This window comes from Sebastes umbrosus, chromosome 13 (genome assembly GCF_015220745.1).
Source record: "Sebastes umbrosus isolate fSebUmb1 chromosome 13, fSebUmb1.pri, whole genome shotgun sequence".
Lineage (NCBI taxonomy): Eukaryota > Metazoa > Chordata > Actinopteri > Perciformes > Sebastidae > Sebastes > Sebastes umbrosus.
The window spans coordinates 4,772,423-4,786,359 of NC_051281.1; the positions used below are offsets into that span (position 1 = coordinate 4,772,423).

Here is a 13,937-nt window from a genome sequence, read left to right on the forward strand (position 1 = left end):
AGAAAGATTTCCCTCACCACAGACTCAGGCTCCGTCTGCCAGATCTGACTCTGGTGGATTTTATTCATCACACACAAGACCTGCAACAGAACACACTGGTTGTTAAGTCAAAACACTCACATCAAGATTTACTTATTTCAACATTGGAGTTTGGTGGTGTGCCCAGAACTCCCCAAAAACCTCCTGAAACAACACATAACAATGCTGGACGAGGCTGAGGAAGTGGAGTGAGTTAAACTGCGAGCAGCAGGTGGTGCAGGGAGCACTGCGGGGCGGCCCTCCACAGATGGCAGGGAGCTATGAGCAAGCACAAAGGCGTTTATGCTCGACGTGGTTCATTGCAGTAGAAACGCCAGGGTGCGTACAAGGAAAATTTTCAATGAAGAAGCAACCTGAAGCACACCTGGTGTGTATTAAGTGCTCCAGGGATGACGTATTTTTGTAGGCCAACCAGGAAGTTAGCATCGCCCCGGTTCCCTCGACAAAAAGCCAATGGGATGACGTTTAGTAGTCTCATTCAACCACTTGTTAGCAACCGCCTTTTTAAAGACACATTAAGGCTTCAAAATTCACGAGTGGGATATTTACTGATGTATTTTATGTCGTAGAACGTGTCACTTTTTTTTAAAATCTCTTCAGCTTGTGTTAACCACAGACCTTATTTCAGTCATCTAACTAAAAACCCATTGACTTCCAGACAAGGGAACAGGAAGTGCTAAGATGCTGGCTCATTTCCGGGTTTTAGGATTCATTCCCTCTGACCTCTCTGGCTGCTCTCTCTCCAGCCTGCACCGCCCCCTCCATGTAGCCGCTCCACTCCGTGGCCGTCTCTGTGCCTGCGAAGTACAACCTGTCGACCGGCTCCCTCAGCACCCTGCAGACAGGAGAAGACAGAGAACACGGGACGTTATTGAGTTTCAGCTGATTTATACGGTTTCAAAGTGGCCTTTAATGAAATATACCGCCATTACTCTCCACAGACCACTGACAAGTACTGCATATACCAGCCACAAATAAGTTTTATTACTGCGTTACTATGTTTTGTGTAAATGAATCTTTCATTTAAAGTTGTAGTTTCTTTTGCCTGAACAAATGTGATGATGGATCAGCTGATTTAAAAAGCTTTAAAACACCGACTGAATTACTGAACGACTCCACAACAGTCGACTTTTAAGAACATAAAAACAAGTGTTTAAGATGAACAAAATATATATTTTTAATCATGTTTTTTATTTTTTCCTTAAGAAAAAATTACTACAACAATCTCAATAAATAAAATAATATGTATAATTACAGATTATAGCTATAAATGGAAAAAAAAAGTATTCAAAAACAACAGAGGAGAAAAAATTGTAATAATAATAAATATAAATTATAATATAACAGAATAAAATAAAATTATAATACATTAAAGTGAAATTATAAATAAATAAATCATGATAATAATAATAATAATAATAATAATAATAATAATAATAATAATAAATAAATATAAATAAATAAAAATAAATAAATGAAAATGTATTTTTGACACACTCCAATCGGATGGAAAAACAGATCTTCCAGTTTATCTGAAAACATAAAAATGAGCAAACTTTTCGTTGGACGACGAAGAAATTTAGAGAAAAATTATTGGGGTTTTCTACCTTTACAAGAACAAAAAACAGCATGAATTAAGACTAGTTTAAATATATTGAGTTTCAGGAGTTTCATCTCTGTGTGTGTGTGTGTGTGTGTGACTTACTTTCCGAACTGGGTAAGGATTCCTGGGGGGAAATAGGCCGTGTAGCAGCCCCCAGAGTACTGCTCTTCACACCAGTTCTTCTCCTCATAGTGCACCGGCTGACAGACACAAGCAGACACATGAAATGGTTTAAACTACTGATGCAGTTCCACAGTAGCAGAGTGACTTTGTGTTAGTCTGCATCCAAACTCACATGCAAAGCCTCGTCTGAGCCCAGCACTCTGGAGTAGATCTCACAGATCTTCTTCAACCTAAACGCAACAAGACAGCAGTTTAGATTAAAACCACCGCTGCAGCTTGTGAGAGTGTATTAACCTGCTGTGTTGTCTCCACCGCCGTGCACCTACCTCTCCTCTTTGGTCAGCTCTGTTAGCTTTCTGCACTTGCGGGCAAGGATGAATCTGGAGGAGAGGGAAAAGAGGATATTATCCACAGGAAAATATGCTACTGTACTAATGAACAAGCAGGTACACATCATGTACACTACATGGCCAGATATGGACACACACTGTTTTTTTTGTTCCACTGAAGGGAAATCTTAATTCTACACCATACAAGGATATTTTAGACAAAAGTTTTTCAGATTTCTGTTCTGGAAATGTATGCAAATGAGCTACAAAATACAAAAAATAATTGTCTTGATGTAAATAATCAACAGGGGAAGTTTCACGGTGATGTCTATTAGTTAAATTGTATCACCTGTAGTGTCTGGGTGTAATGTTCAGGTGTCCACATACTTTTGTAGTGCATGGAACACAATGCTAATATTATTATTTTTAAATATTATCACCCCATAATTGCAGGTACAGTCCCATCAGGCTTTGTGTCATCCAGTGTCAGGCCAATGGGCGCGCCTTCCTCCTCAATCACCATACTGCCACAGTAACCTGGTGACACACAAGTGTTAAAGTGTAAAAGATAGAACTAATCCAGCATTGCCTCCCTCCGTCTTGCTAACTTCCTGCGTACCCTTTTTCCTCCAGAAGTTCTCTTTGTAGTAGACCATGCACTTGATGACGGAGCCCATGGGGACGCGGGTGATCAGCTGGTTCCTCAGCGGCGGCAGCTCGGGGTTAAAGTGCATCTTCACATTCAGACCGGGAGGCGTGGCCATGATCACGTACTTGGCCTATAAGACAAAGACAGAGAGAGGGGAATGCAAATGCAAACAGGACAGCTGCATCACATGGACACATGGCTGCACGTTGCCAAGCAACCAGTAGATGGCGGCACAGAACAATATAGCCAGCTGCACGTTGTGATTCAGACTGTGCTGGTGGAGGAGTTATATTCTTCTTATGTCACATTATGCAGTGTGTAAATCCTGCATGTGTTATTACACCAATAAGATAATAATAATAGCAAATATGGCTGCAGTGCTGGAAGAAGTACTCTGATTGTTTGCTTCAGTTAGAGTTATTTCATCTCACGTAGTTGCAGAAGGTACATAGTAGTTGCAGTGTGTTCAAATACAACTTGTTGGCCAAGACAAAGGCGACGTGAGGACACGCGACAGTCGGCCTTCGTCGCCGCTAGTTCTTTGGTGTGTCTGTGCCTTTAGTTACTCTCCATCACTGTATGTCTGTAGCAGACTGAGCTGTGACATGCTTACTGTGTAGGTCTGTTTGTCCAGCGTCTCCACCACCACCATGTCTCCGGTCTGGTCGATCCTGAAGACCGGAGACTCCAGCTTCACTCGGTCTCCCAGCTCCCTCGCCATGCACTCGCTGATCTGACTGGAGCCGCCGACGAACTTCCTCTCCTGCAGAGATGGACGGAGAGAACAGGGGTCAGTCGCCATCACCGCAACCATAATCACAGAGTGCAGATGCAGCAAGACCGGAGGGGCCTGCTTTAGCTTTTCTATGCTCTACTTGCACGGCAGTCTTATATTATATTGGGTAAAATTGCTTTTATCCACTGTGATCCTGCTCAGAGTACGACTCTGCCAGGCTAATAAAAACTACATTTAGGAGACAAGCTCATAAGATCTGCTGACTTATCCTGGTGTTACCTACCGGTTATCCTCAACCCACCCTCTCTCCTTCACTACATATTTCAACATCTTAAAATATAAATGTGTTTTCGAAGCTCCGGCCTGCTGAATGATGGAGAGGACCGGGGGGGGGGATAGAGAGAGAGAGTAAGTGCTGCCAAAGCTCCAACACACAAAATTAAATAAACAGTGACCTTTTCCATACGGTTAGTGTCAACGTCTCTCTGCTCTCCCTGATCACAAACACATTGTGTGCATTCAACGGTGGCATTTGGATGAATTTGCCTGCTGGTCACCAGAAAATTCAAACCTAAATGTGTCCTGGCAGTGAAACAAGGTGAGTCTGTGTTGGTCTCCTTTGATATAAGACAAGTTTATTTATTAAGTTTCAGTGGAGAGTTGCTCTGAAAGTGAAGAGCACAAAATGTACCTCCGTATGGGAACGTCTAGCAAACTTGACATGACACCAGAGCTGGCTACGACATCCTCTGTTTACCGGAACACAATCCCCTTCCTCAGTGGCTATGGCAACGGGGACACTCGGCTTTAGAAAGAACGGCAGCAGAATGTGCTCCCCCAGCTCTCCAAGAAAACAGCAGCTTTTGTCAGGCAGGCTGATAATTATGCTGAGCTGATCGGCAGCAAACTAAGGTAAACTAAGCTATGAGGGCTGATTTAGGAGGCTATGGGATGTCTCTCACAGATGCTCAACCTCCTGTTGTGCATGAGTGAATGCATCTCTGCTTGACAGGCGTGGAGCTCCATCACAGTCTCACGGCAGTTCGTGAAATACACTGACGCTCAGCACGACTTTCAACAAAGTGTTTTTCTTACTTTTTCCTACACTTGCACTGCAGCCTCGGTCTGGGTCTCATTTACATGAACGGATGAAGGGAAATAACTCTGGATTTGGCTATTTGTGCGTTTTTTAAATAAGGGCTATTTAGGTGTTCGTACTGGGAAGTTGATTCACCTCTAAAAAATGTATCCGCTGAGATAAAGACGTCTTTTTTGCAATGTAAGTCTATGGGAAAAAGTACTTTTGGGCCCAATGGCATCACATGACGGACACGGAAGTTGCAGTAACGCCATTTGGCCACTACGAAAGTTGGGATCAACGACCGGACCACTTCCTGGGGGCTTGAGTGGAACGCTGCCGGTCAGACTGGGCCAATCTAATACTTTCAATATTAAGGGGATGGATACGAGCGGCCCCCCCCAATTTGGACTGATCCTCACTTTTGTTGAAATCTGATTGGCTCAGTCATTTTCATTGTGAACGTGACGAATTGTGACTAGTGCCTGGACGGTGTTGTTTAGATTCAGTGCAGCGATGACTTGCTTATACAAGCTGATACAAACTGAGAAGGCAGGTGTTGTTTTTTAAAGGTTACTTTTTAGGGCTTTTATTAGAGCAGCTGGAGAATGACAGGAAAGGGGAGAGAGAGAGAGAGAGAGAGAGAGAGAGAGAGAGAGAGAGGGAACGACACGCAGCTAAGGGCCGGGGGTCGAAATAAAACTGGGCCGCTGCCAAGGACTCAGCGACCTCTAGCTCAGCCCGCTCTACAGGGTGAGCTAGAGGTCGCCCCAGGTGTTGTGATGTTAGTGCCTTTTAAACTGGCTGCTTTTGTATGTTGCATGAACTGATCTAAAATTTGGACCATGTTTGTCTGCAGAATGAGCAGATTCAGAGATGTTGGTAGCTGCATGCAACCAGGAGACACTAAGCACGGGTAAATAGGTACCTTAAATCCAAACCTACGCCCTTGTACCACAAAAACTGTATTAGTGTTAAAATTACTGCCAACAAAAATTCTGATCGCACCCTCTGGCCGCTCACATAACAGGTTTCTCCATCTCAAAGTCCCGGTATAACATGCAGGGATTTCCTAAAAAACAATGTACAGACTGATATAAAAATAATCCCTCTCAATCAAGAATGATTATTTTGTCATTTAGTTTTCTTCAGAAGCTGCGTCACACATTAATCTGTCTATGCACCGTCAAAACCAGATGTGTGGCTGGACTCTGCATACACACACACACACATCTGTGCAGACCTACCTGTCCTCCGTTAGTGGTGGAGAAGATCCTCAGCGTTCCTCCGCACTGCTTCACATACCAGAGGAACCACAGAGCTGACACCTCGTGGGGTTCGGAGGTCACGTTCACGTTGACAAACAGCGTGGCGAAGCGACGAACGGTACTTGAAAAAAGAGAGAGAGAACAGTTGGAACTCAGCAGTTATGTTCGTGTAAATGTTCTTCATATATCTGTAAGATACTAAACAAGCTTTTGATTCGTAAACTTATTTCTTTCAACCAGTTTGGAGCAACTCTTTATTCACAATGTTGCAGGATTTTAATGTTCTTGTCCTACTTTTTAAGAGTCAGATTGACTCATGAATGCATTTATATTTCTGTGTTTAGTTTGAAAGTTAAACATAAAATTTGCATAACTTATTGGAGGTTTTGTATGTGACATTCAAGACAATTGTTCAAATACGATTTGACTGTTAATCAGGCCATTAAATAGGCGTTATAAGTTGCTATAACCACACTAGATGTGGGTCATTAGGGGCCTACTACGCCTACTACGCTGTAAAGGTGAAAGCAAAACTTAAAAGCAAAACGTAAAACTGAATGAAATGTCATGTTTTGAACACAAACAAATATGTTTCTTTAGGTTTAGGCAACAAAACCACTTAGACCCTTTCACCCTGTGTTTTGTTGTCCCATCCATTGGCCCTGACCTCTGACCTGTACGGAGCTTCATGCTGTCTGTACTACAGCGCCTGACTTCAGCTTCTGCTCCCGTCATAATTACTACGTCGCTAGAGGTCGCTGTAGTCTTCATTTATAGCTTCTTACGGTGATCTACCATGTGAATAGATGATAAAACCTACTATTAGCCCACATCTATGGTGCTTATAGTGACCGATAACGCCTATTTAATAGCCTGACAACAGTCTAATCGGCTGTTTAAATACACGTACAGTAAAGTCTTAAACTCTCAGTACTGGATAATGTGTATTTTCTTACATGTATGACTGAACTGATTGCACAGACATCAAATAACTGGGCTAAGGGGCGTCCCTGTGGTTGAGTAGTTAAGGAACATATTATATAATCATTCTGGCCGGGGGGGGCTTTGTCAAACAGCTCTCTCTCTAAAAGAAAGAAATAATAGGGCTAAGTTCAGGGACATAAGAAAAGGCACGATTGGTCTCACTCTTGTTAGGTAGGAAACATAATAATACAATTCCCTCTTTTCTTTGCTACCTGGTCCAGCAGATCTTCTCAAAGAGCTCCAGCATGGTCATCTTGTCCCACTCATCAGCGTGGGGAGCTCGCCAGGGAGCCTCTCTGGGAATCTGAAACACAGACAGAAGACGAAGAGGAGGACATTTAGCCAAGATGGGACACAAAGAGTGGAGAGTATAAGCAAACAAAGTGGGTGATTCTCGCTTTACCTCCTTTCCCATCTCGTCCATCGTCCTCCACAGGTTGTTGAAGTCCAACAAGACGATGGGGTTCCACATGGGAGGGAAGCAGCCTTTGAACGGGTGCGACTTTCCCTGTTGGATACACGTCATCATCGTTATTAAAAAAACGTACAGTGTAATCATCAGATGCCTAAATATGGAAACACTGCTTTTTACAAGTTACTTAAAAGTTCACTTGCTCACACTTTATGCACGTGTCACACTGCAGACACCATTGATATCAGAGTCTGGCTGGTTGTATACTTATCTGATTAGCTTTGGCCTTTTAAGTTAGATATTGGCAGATGTTGGCAGAGTTACAGAAGTTCATTCATGATTACAAGACATTTGTGAGGCAAGCGAAACTCTGAGCAGTTTCCCCAACAGAAGTGCTCGCCTTCCAAACGCAGAAAAATGCAATTCTTGCAGAAATCTCCAAATGTCAAAAGTGTTTGACAGCAAATCACAGCATGAATTTTCTATGGTGTTCCTCAAGGTCTTGATGTCTTAATGTGGTATTTTGGAGGGATTATTGATCATTTTTTATCAATTCTCAAGTGGTAAAAAATGGTTAAATTCAGCACCAAATCTGTGTAACACATGATATCAACCCCAAAATTGCTGCAACAACTTATGACACATAACATATGAGAAAACCTAGATTAGTCGACCTCTAGCTGACCTCCAAGGTGCTTCGTGCAGAATTCAATGAGCTGTGTAGGAAGCAGTGGATCAGCTCGGTTTATTGCCAGTTGTGCAACATTTTACGACTGATTCAAAAATGTCATAGTCATCGAGTCTGATAAGAGTGGCGTCAACTAAACTGTGGTTTGTCTGACTATTGCTCTATTTCTCAACTACATTATTGATTTACAAATGCAGGGAAATGAGGTTTCAAAAGAGATCAAGGTTACTAGTGACTACTCTGTGACAGGACATGATCTAACTCTAGCTAAAGATCACTTTGTGTTGCTTTCTAGGACAATATCTGTCTATTTGTGTGTGTGTTGGTATTATCATGCATATTCCCTCAAGCGTTACATCATTGACATTTAGCTTGACGAGTAAAACAGTTCAAAACACCAGCTTCCCCTGAAAGAAACAAAGATCGGCTCTATATAGCGCTGCCTTTGTGTGAGCGCTCTCAGCCTCACAGTGGATCTCTATTCTGCTGTAAGCAGCAGACCCAGAGCGCAGGCCTTCTAGGATCACTCTCATACCGTTGTATTGAGACAATAATGGCCTCTTATTATATAGAGCATCTCATTTTGGCTCGTCATGTAATTTGCTGCCATTTTATCGGCGATTCTTGAGAAGGCATCACAGCTTAACCTCTTAAACTCTGCAAGACTGTCTTAAGTGTGGGTCATCTCTACTAACTCAAGTTATACTGAAGATATAAAGTAGTGAAATGTGTATAAAAATATGATTTTGATGTCACGGAGCAGCCATGAAAACATGCCTTGTGTTTAAATATTTCACTCAGGTGGAACTTGCAGATGTGGTAAGTTTACCTGAGGGGAAATCAAAGGCAAAGGAGATTTTTAAAGTGCAAAATCAAGAGTTTTAGAGGATAAAGTACAAAAACGCAAGCATGTCGATTATAAATTCACAGTCTCCGATGATTCAGCACCTTGCTTTAGCTGACATCACATATCATACAAATGCCAAAAAAACACTTAAGGATGTGGCTTTCTTTTTGTATAAAAATAACTCGGGGCAGAGATCTTATCTCTTTGTACTGTCAGCGCTGTGCCACTTTTCTGTGTTTGAAAAATAGAAAAGTAGCTCAGTGTAGTGTTTATTATAGTCATCAAATAATCCATCATGTATATAAACCATATATCAATGCAAAAGGCACGCTTTTTTTTTAAACTGGAAAAGCCACATTTGTTGAGATTCTTATTAGGCTGCTACTAACCCTGCTTTCAGAAGAGCTTTCCACAAATGGAAAAGTTATATCTAATCATAAAGTACTAATAAATAACCCATAAAGAAGTGTGTTCCCGGTACAGTAAAGCTGTCAATGTAGTCGGAGCTCAGGTGCACCTACCTGTTTTATCACTTATACTTTCTCTCGAGGTAAACTGTGTTTTATGAGGGTGACAAGTTTTACTGACACTTATCTCTATGTAAGTAGCCGTAGGCAACTGGAATTACCGCCTTGCGGTTGGATGCCTCCGCCCACCAGTCTAGTTGCAGTTGCAGCAACCGATAGCATTAATAGGTTAAAATTCTTAATGTCGTTTAACGGTTAAATGGTTAATTATTGGCATCCCTAGAACAGACGTGAGGTCACATTGACCTTTGACCACCAAATTCTAATCCGTTCATCCTCAAGTCCAGGTGGACGTTTGTGCCAAATTTGAAGAAATTCCCTCCAGATGTTCCTGAGATATCGCGTTCACGAGAATGGGATGGACGTACGGACAATTAGAAAACCTAATGACTCTGGCCACGGCTATCACCTGCATGGATAAAAAAAACTGAAAATTGCAATTTAAACACAGATAATTAAAATCTGGCAAAATGGCTAGTAGCCTGTTGCTGTGTCGCTCGTAGTGTGATCACAGCATTACACCGACGCCGTGAGTCCTGCTGCTCTATGTCACTACTCCAGTTATAATCTGAAATATTATCTGGTCGTATTATTATCCCCCAACAACAACAACAACGACTGACCTTCTGAGCGCTGCAAGGTCAAGACTGCACTTCTTTAATCAACAGAAAACTAAAGTCGTGGACACAAACAGACAGCGACATAAATGTCTCACAACGTACAGTATGGATGCTCAGAACTGTCCGTTGCAGTGTAACAACAGGTCTGTCACCATGGCGACGCTGGCCGAGGGGATACAGGAGGAGGAGGAGGAGGAGGGATGGATAGGGAGAGGAGAGAAAGCACAGCAGCATCTGTTTCCACATCAGTGAGCAGTGAGTCAGCCTCACTCAGAGGACAAACTATAAACCAGATGCTGCATGGAGACACAATACAAGGTGTTTCTGACAGATGGAGGAGCAACTGACACTCATCTCCTTCCTTTGGATTCCATCTCAAAACCATATGTTCTTATTTGAGTTGTAAACAAACATCCATTCCCTATATTTGTTATCTAATACTCTTTCACCACCAAGATTAGCGCATATATACAGGAAACTGCACCCGATTCGACTGTTATCACTCCATTAAATAGGCGTTATCGGTCGCTATAAGACCCATAGGTGTGAGTCAATAGGGGCCTACTACAGAACACCTATTACGTTATAAAAGTGAAAGCGAAACTTAAAAGCAACACGTTCCAACATGTTGGAAAACTGAATGAAATGTCACATTTTAAACACAAACAAAAATGTGCAAATTAACAATCAGCTTCCTTCCCTTGTTACCGGATCTCCCAGACCTCTGACCTCCAGATATGTGAATGTAAATGGGTTCTATGGGTACCCACGAGTCTCCCCTTTACAGACATGCCCACTTTATGATAATCACATGCAGTTTGGGGCAAGTCATAGTCAAGTCAGCACACTGACACACTGACAGCTGTTGTTGCCTGTTGGGCTGCAGTTCACCATGTTATGCTTTGAGCATATTTTTTATGCTAAATGCAGTACCTGTGAGGGTTTCTGGACAACATCTGTTATTGTTTTGTGTTGTTAATTGATTACTGATAATAAATATATGCATACATTTGCATAAAGCAGCATATTTGCCCACTCCCATGTTGTTGAGAGTATTAAATACATGACAAATCTCCCTTTAAGGTACATTTTGAACAGATTTGTGATTAATTTGCGATTAATTCAATATTCTAGTCGATTGACAGCCCTACTCAACATGCGTAGCCACAAAACATTTTCAGCGCTTTTCTCCAGCGAATGTTTTTTTGCGAGAGTTGTCAGGTGAAGAGCTGTAGCCGACGGGCGTTTCCTCAGAGTAAACCACTTCATTTGAGCATGCCACTGTTGTTCTGCCAAGAACTCTCTAGGCATTAGTTGCATTAATGGCAGCTGTCCAAACTATGATTAAGCAGTATTGATATTGCTAATTGATATGAAAACTTAAGTTATGTTTCGTCACCTTTAAATAAATAGCTACGTGAAATAACTACAGATAAATGGGTGCACTAAGTTCACCTGCTTCTAATGACTCTAATGAGGCCACATGAAAACAGATAAGGGACTTAAGTTCTACACAATACACCTTTGTCTATCAGGGAGAATCACAAACAGCACAATCACTCTCTCAGCGGTCCTGTGAACGTGCGAACATGCACGACATCCACACCGCTGCAGGAGCGATGGGACAATCCCACGCTCTTTCTCAATCTCTGATAACCAGGGACGGTATTTAATCAAAGTCTAACTCCCGCCCACCCCTCCTCCCCATGTCTGATAGTGATAGCTCATTAATAAATCCAGTGCTGAGAGCTGCAGCTGCCTGTAAGGCAGTAGTTTGCTGATAAGGGAAACCAGCACTGGCCTTTTGGATTACAATCTGCCATAGAAAAGCTGATTAGCTACGCAGCGTGCTTGAAAGCTAGCCCTAAGTACACAACGGCTTGGCATACATGCCGGTTTGCCACTACTCTGGCTGCTGTCCTTTAAAGTAATGCATACCCTGTCATATAAATTAGATCAACTTTAATCCAGTGTGCTTTCCTCCGTTATTACATTCAGACTTGTGCAGCGATCAGTAAACTTTTACATGCTGCCTCTGTTTAAAGCTTATTCATCTGAATAGCTTCTTGGCTAATCCAAAGCTACTTACAATCAAAAGACGGTGTGGTGATACTCACAACAGCGATATACATGTGGTGAAGTATAGGTAACGGTTTGATTTATTCTGTAATGCTGATGAGGGGGAAAATGCAGGAACCAACGGTTGTATTTAGAGGTGAAACTGCAGAAAGGCCAGCTGCAGGATAACAGATTCAATGAGAGTTTTGTGCAGTGCTGTCATGTCCTCTCTTTAAAATATTTATTCACATATTTTCATGTATTATTTAGTGTTTTTTAAAACCCTTTTGCATCGCTGGATAAGACATTTCTTAAAAGTTCTAAGATGAAAACACAGACAACTCCCAGACCGGACAACGTCGTGGTAGCGACCTGTCAATCACAAGGTAGCCCCGCCCTAAAGCATCCTCTGCTTTATGGTCTATCTGACTCTAAATGGGATCATAATTTACTAAATGAACATCATGCTGTATTGAAGAAGACTTGAAACTAGAGATTGAGACCATAAACTCATGTTTACAATGTTTACTGAGGTAATAAATCAAGTGAGAAGTCGGTTCATTTTCTCATAGACTTCTATACAATCAGACTTCTTTTAGCAACCAAAGAAGTCGCCCCCTGCTGGCTGGTAGAAAGAATGCAAGTTTAAGGCATTTCAGCGTTGGCTTTACTCTTCAGGACCGGAGGTTGCCCACTGATCTACACTAACAGTCGCCTCTCCGTGTCGTCTCACACACACCTAAGTCACGCCTGTAGCTCCAAACAGAACGCTGATCTGTCTGTGATTTAGCTCGCCGGACACAAACGCATTACTTGAAGCCTGACAAAATGGATTTTCGTGTGATATGTGATCCCGCAATTCTCTCATAAGGACATTTATGCTTGTATTTAAAAAAAAATTATCTTTCTTTTATGCCTTTTAATGTACAAATAATGTCTTCTTTCAGCCTTTTCAGTTAATTAATTTCAACTTTCACCTTTTGACAGTATTACAGTTTAGCTTCTAGAAGTGTATTCAGTTCTCAGCTCCTTTAGGTAACGCAGTTCAGAAACCAATTCTTCCAGTTTTACAATTCAGTTTCCAGTTTTTTTTCAGCAGTGCAGTGCCTTTTGCACTTTACTATTTCTGCATTTTCAGCAATGCTTTGTAATTCATTTTAGCTTTCAGCTTTCACACATATTTTCTGCAAGAAACAGTAAAGCCATGTGTGGAACCTCTTGTCCTGTTATGCACTAACAACAGGTATGCTAGTTGGCCTAACGTAGCTATATCAGGCTTCGGCTACACAGACGAAATGTAGAATATTTGAGTATTGTAGAGGGGATTCAAAAATATTTTTGCAGAGTCAGCTGAGGGATCAGTGACATCAGAAACAGAGCTCCTCTCACGCCTCCACACATATGCATGCACAAATGCATGAATGCACAATCAGAGACAGACAAATACACTGTCTGACACTGATAGAGGTTGCTTTTGATGAAGCATGCTGCCATGGAAACCAGCCAGGAAGCTACAAGTGGCGCATGTGTGAGAGAGTCTGGGCCTTTGAGTGGATCTTACAGAGATAGTAGCTAAGGAGACACACACACAGGAGCTGCCGTACACGAGTATTCAGAGCTCACATAAGCGCTTCACATCACCAGGGCTGTCCAGTCAAGTCCTTTACCAAACCAAAGATTTATTCTCTAACCGGTGCTAAATGTCATGCTGGTGACATTTCACAGCACTGCTGAAGTAGGTCAAATCAATAGCACATCAGTGCTAAAGGACACAAGACTATGAAACCATGCTGCAACTGGATTAGTCCTTATGTAACACAAGAAATATAAAGCATAATAGAGAACATGCTGTGTTATTAAGAGATATGCGTCTCTTAACCTGATCAGAGCGCCGAGGTCTGTTTGTGCTCAGTTATGATCTGCTGTCCTGCCTGTTGCTGTGGAGTCCAAGAGGAGGACAATAAGTGTCACCTGTG

The 13,937-nt window shown here is 42.0% G+C and overlaps 1 protein-coding gene across 1 annotated transcript in view; it reads right to left on the reverse strand.

The window, feature by feature from the left end:
- mao (monoamine oxidase) overlaps window positions 1–13,937 on the reverse strand; it is a 41,968-nt gene that overhangs the window by 3,995 nt on the left and 24,036 nt on the right. The window contains exons 4-14 of the mRNA XM_037790017.1: window positions 7,213–7,317; window positions 7,022–7,113; window positions 5,805–5,946; window positions 3,357–3,506; window positions 2,714–2,873; window positions 2,535–2,631; window positions 2,092–2,145; window positions 1,938–1,995; window positions 1,745–1,842; window positions 763–874; window positions 18–80 (exon numbers count right to left, since the gene is read on the reverse strand). Of these exons, the coding sequence (XP_037645945.1) occupies window positions 18–80; window positions 763–874; window positions 1,745–1,842; window positions 1,938–1,995; window positions 2,092–2,145; window positions 2,535–2,631; window positions 2,714–2,873; window positions 3,357–3,506; window positions 5,805–5,946; window positions 7,022–7,113; window positions 7,213–7,317 (1,131 nt within the window). The remainder of the gene's footprint in view (window positions 1–17; window positions 81–762; window positions 875–1,744; window positions 1,843–1,937; window positions 1,996–2,091; window positions 2,146–2,534; window positions 2,632–2,713; window positions 2,874–3,356; window positions 3,507–5,804; window positions 5,947–7,021; window positions 7,114–7,212; window positions 7,318–13,937) is intronic.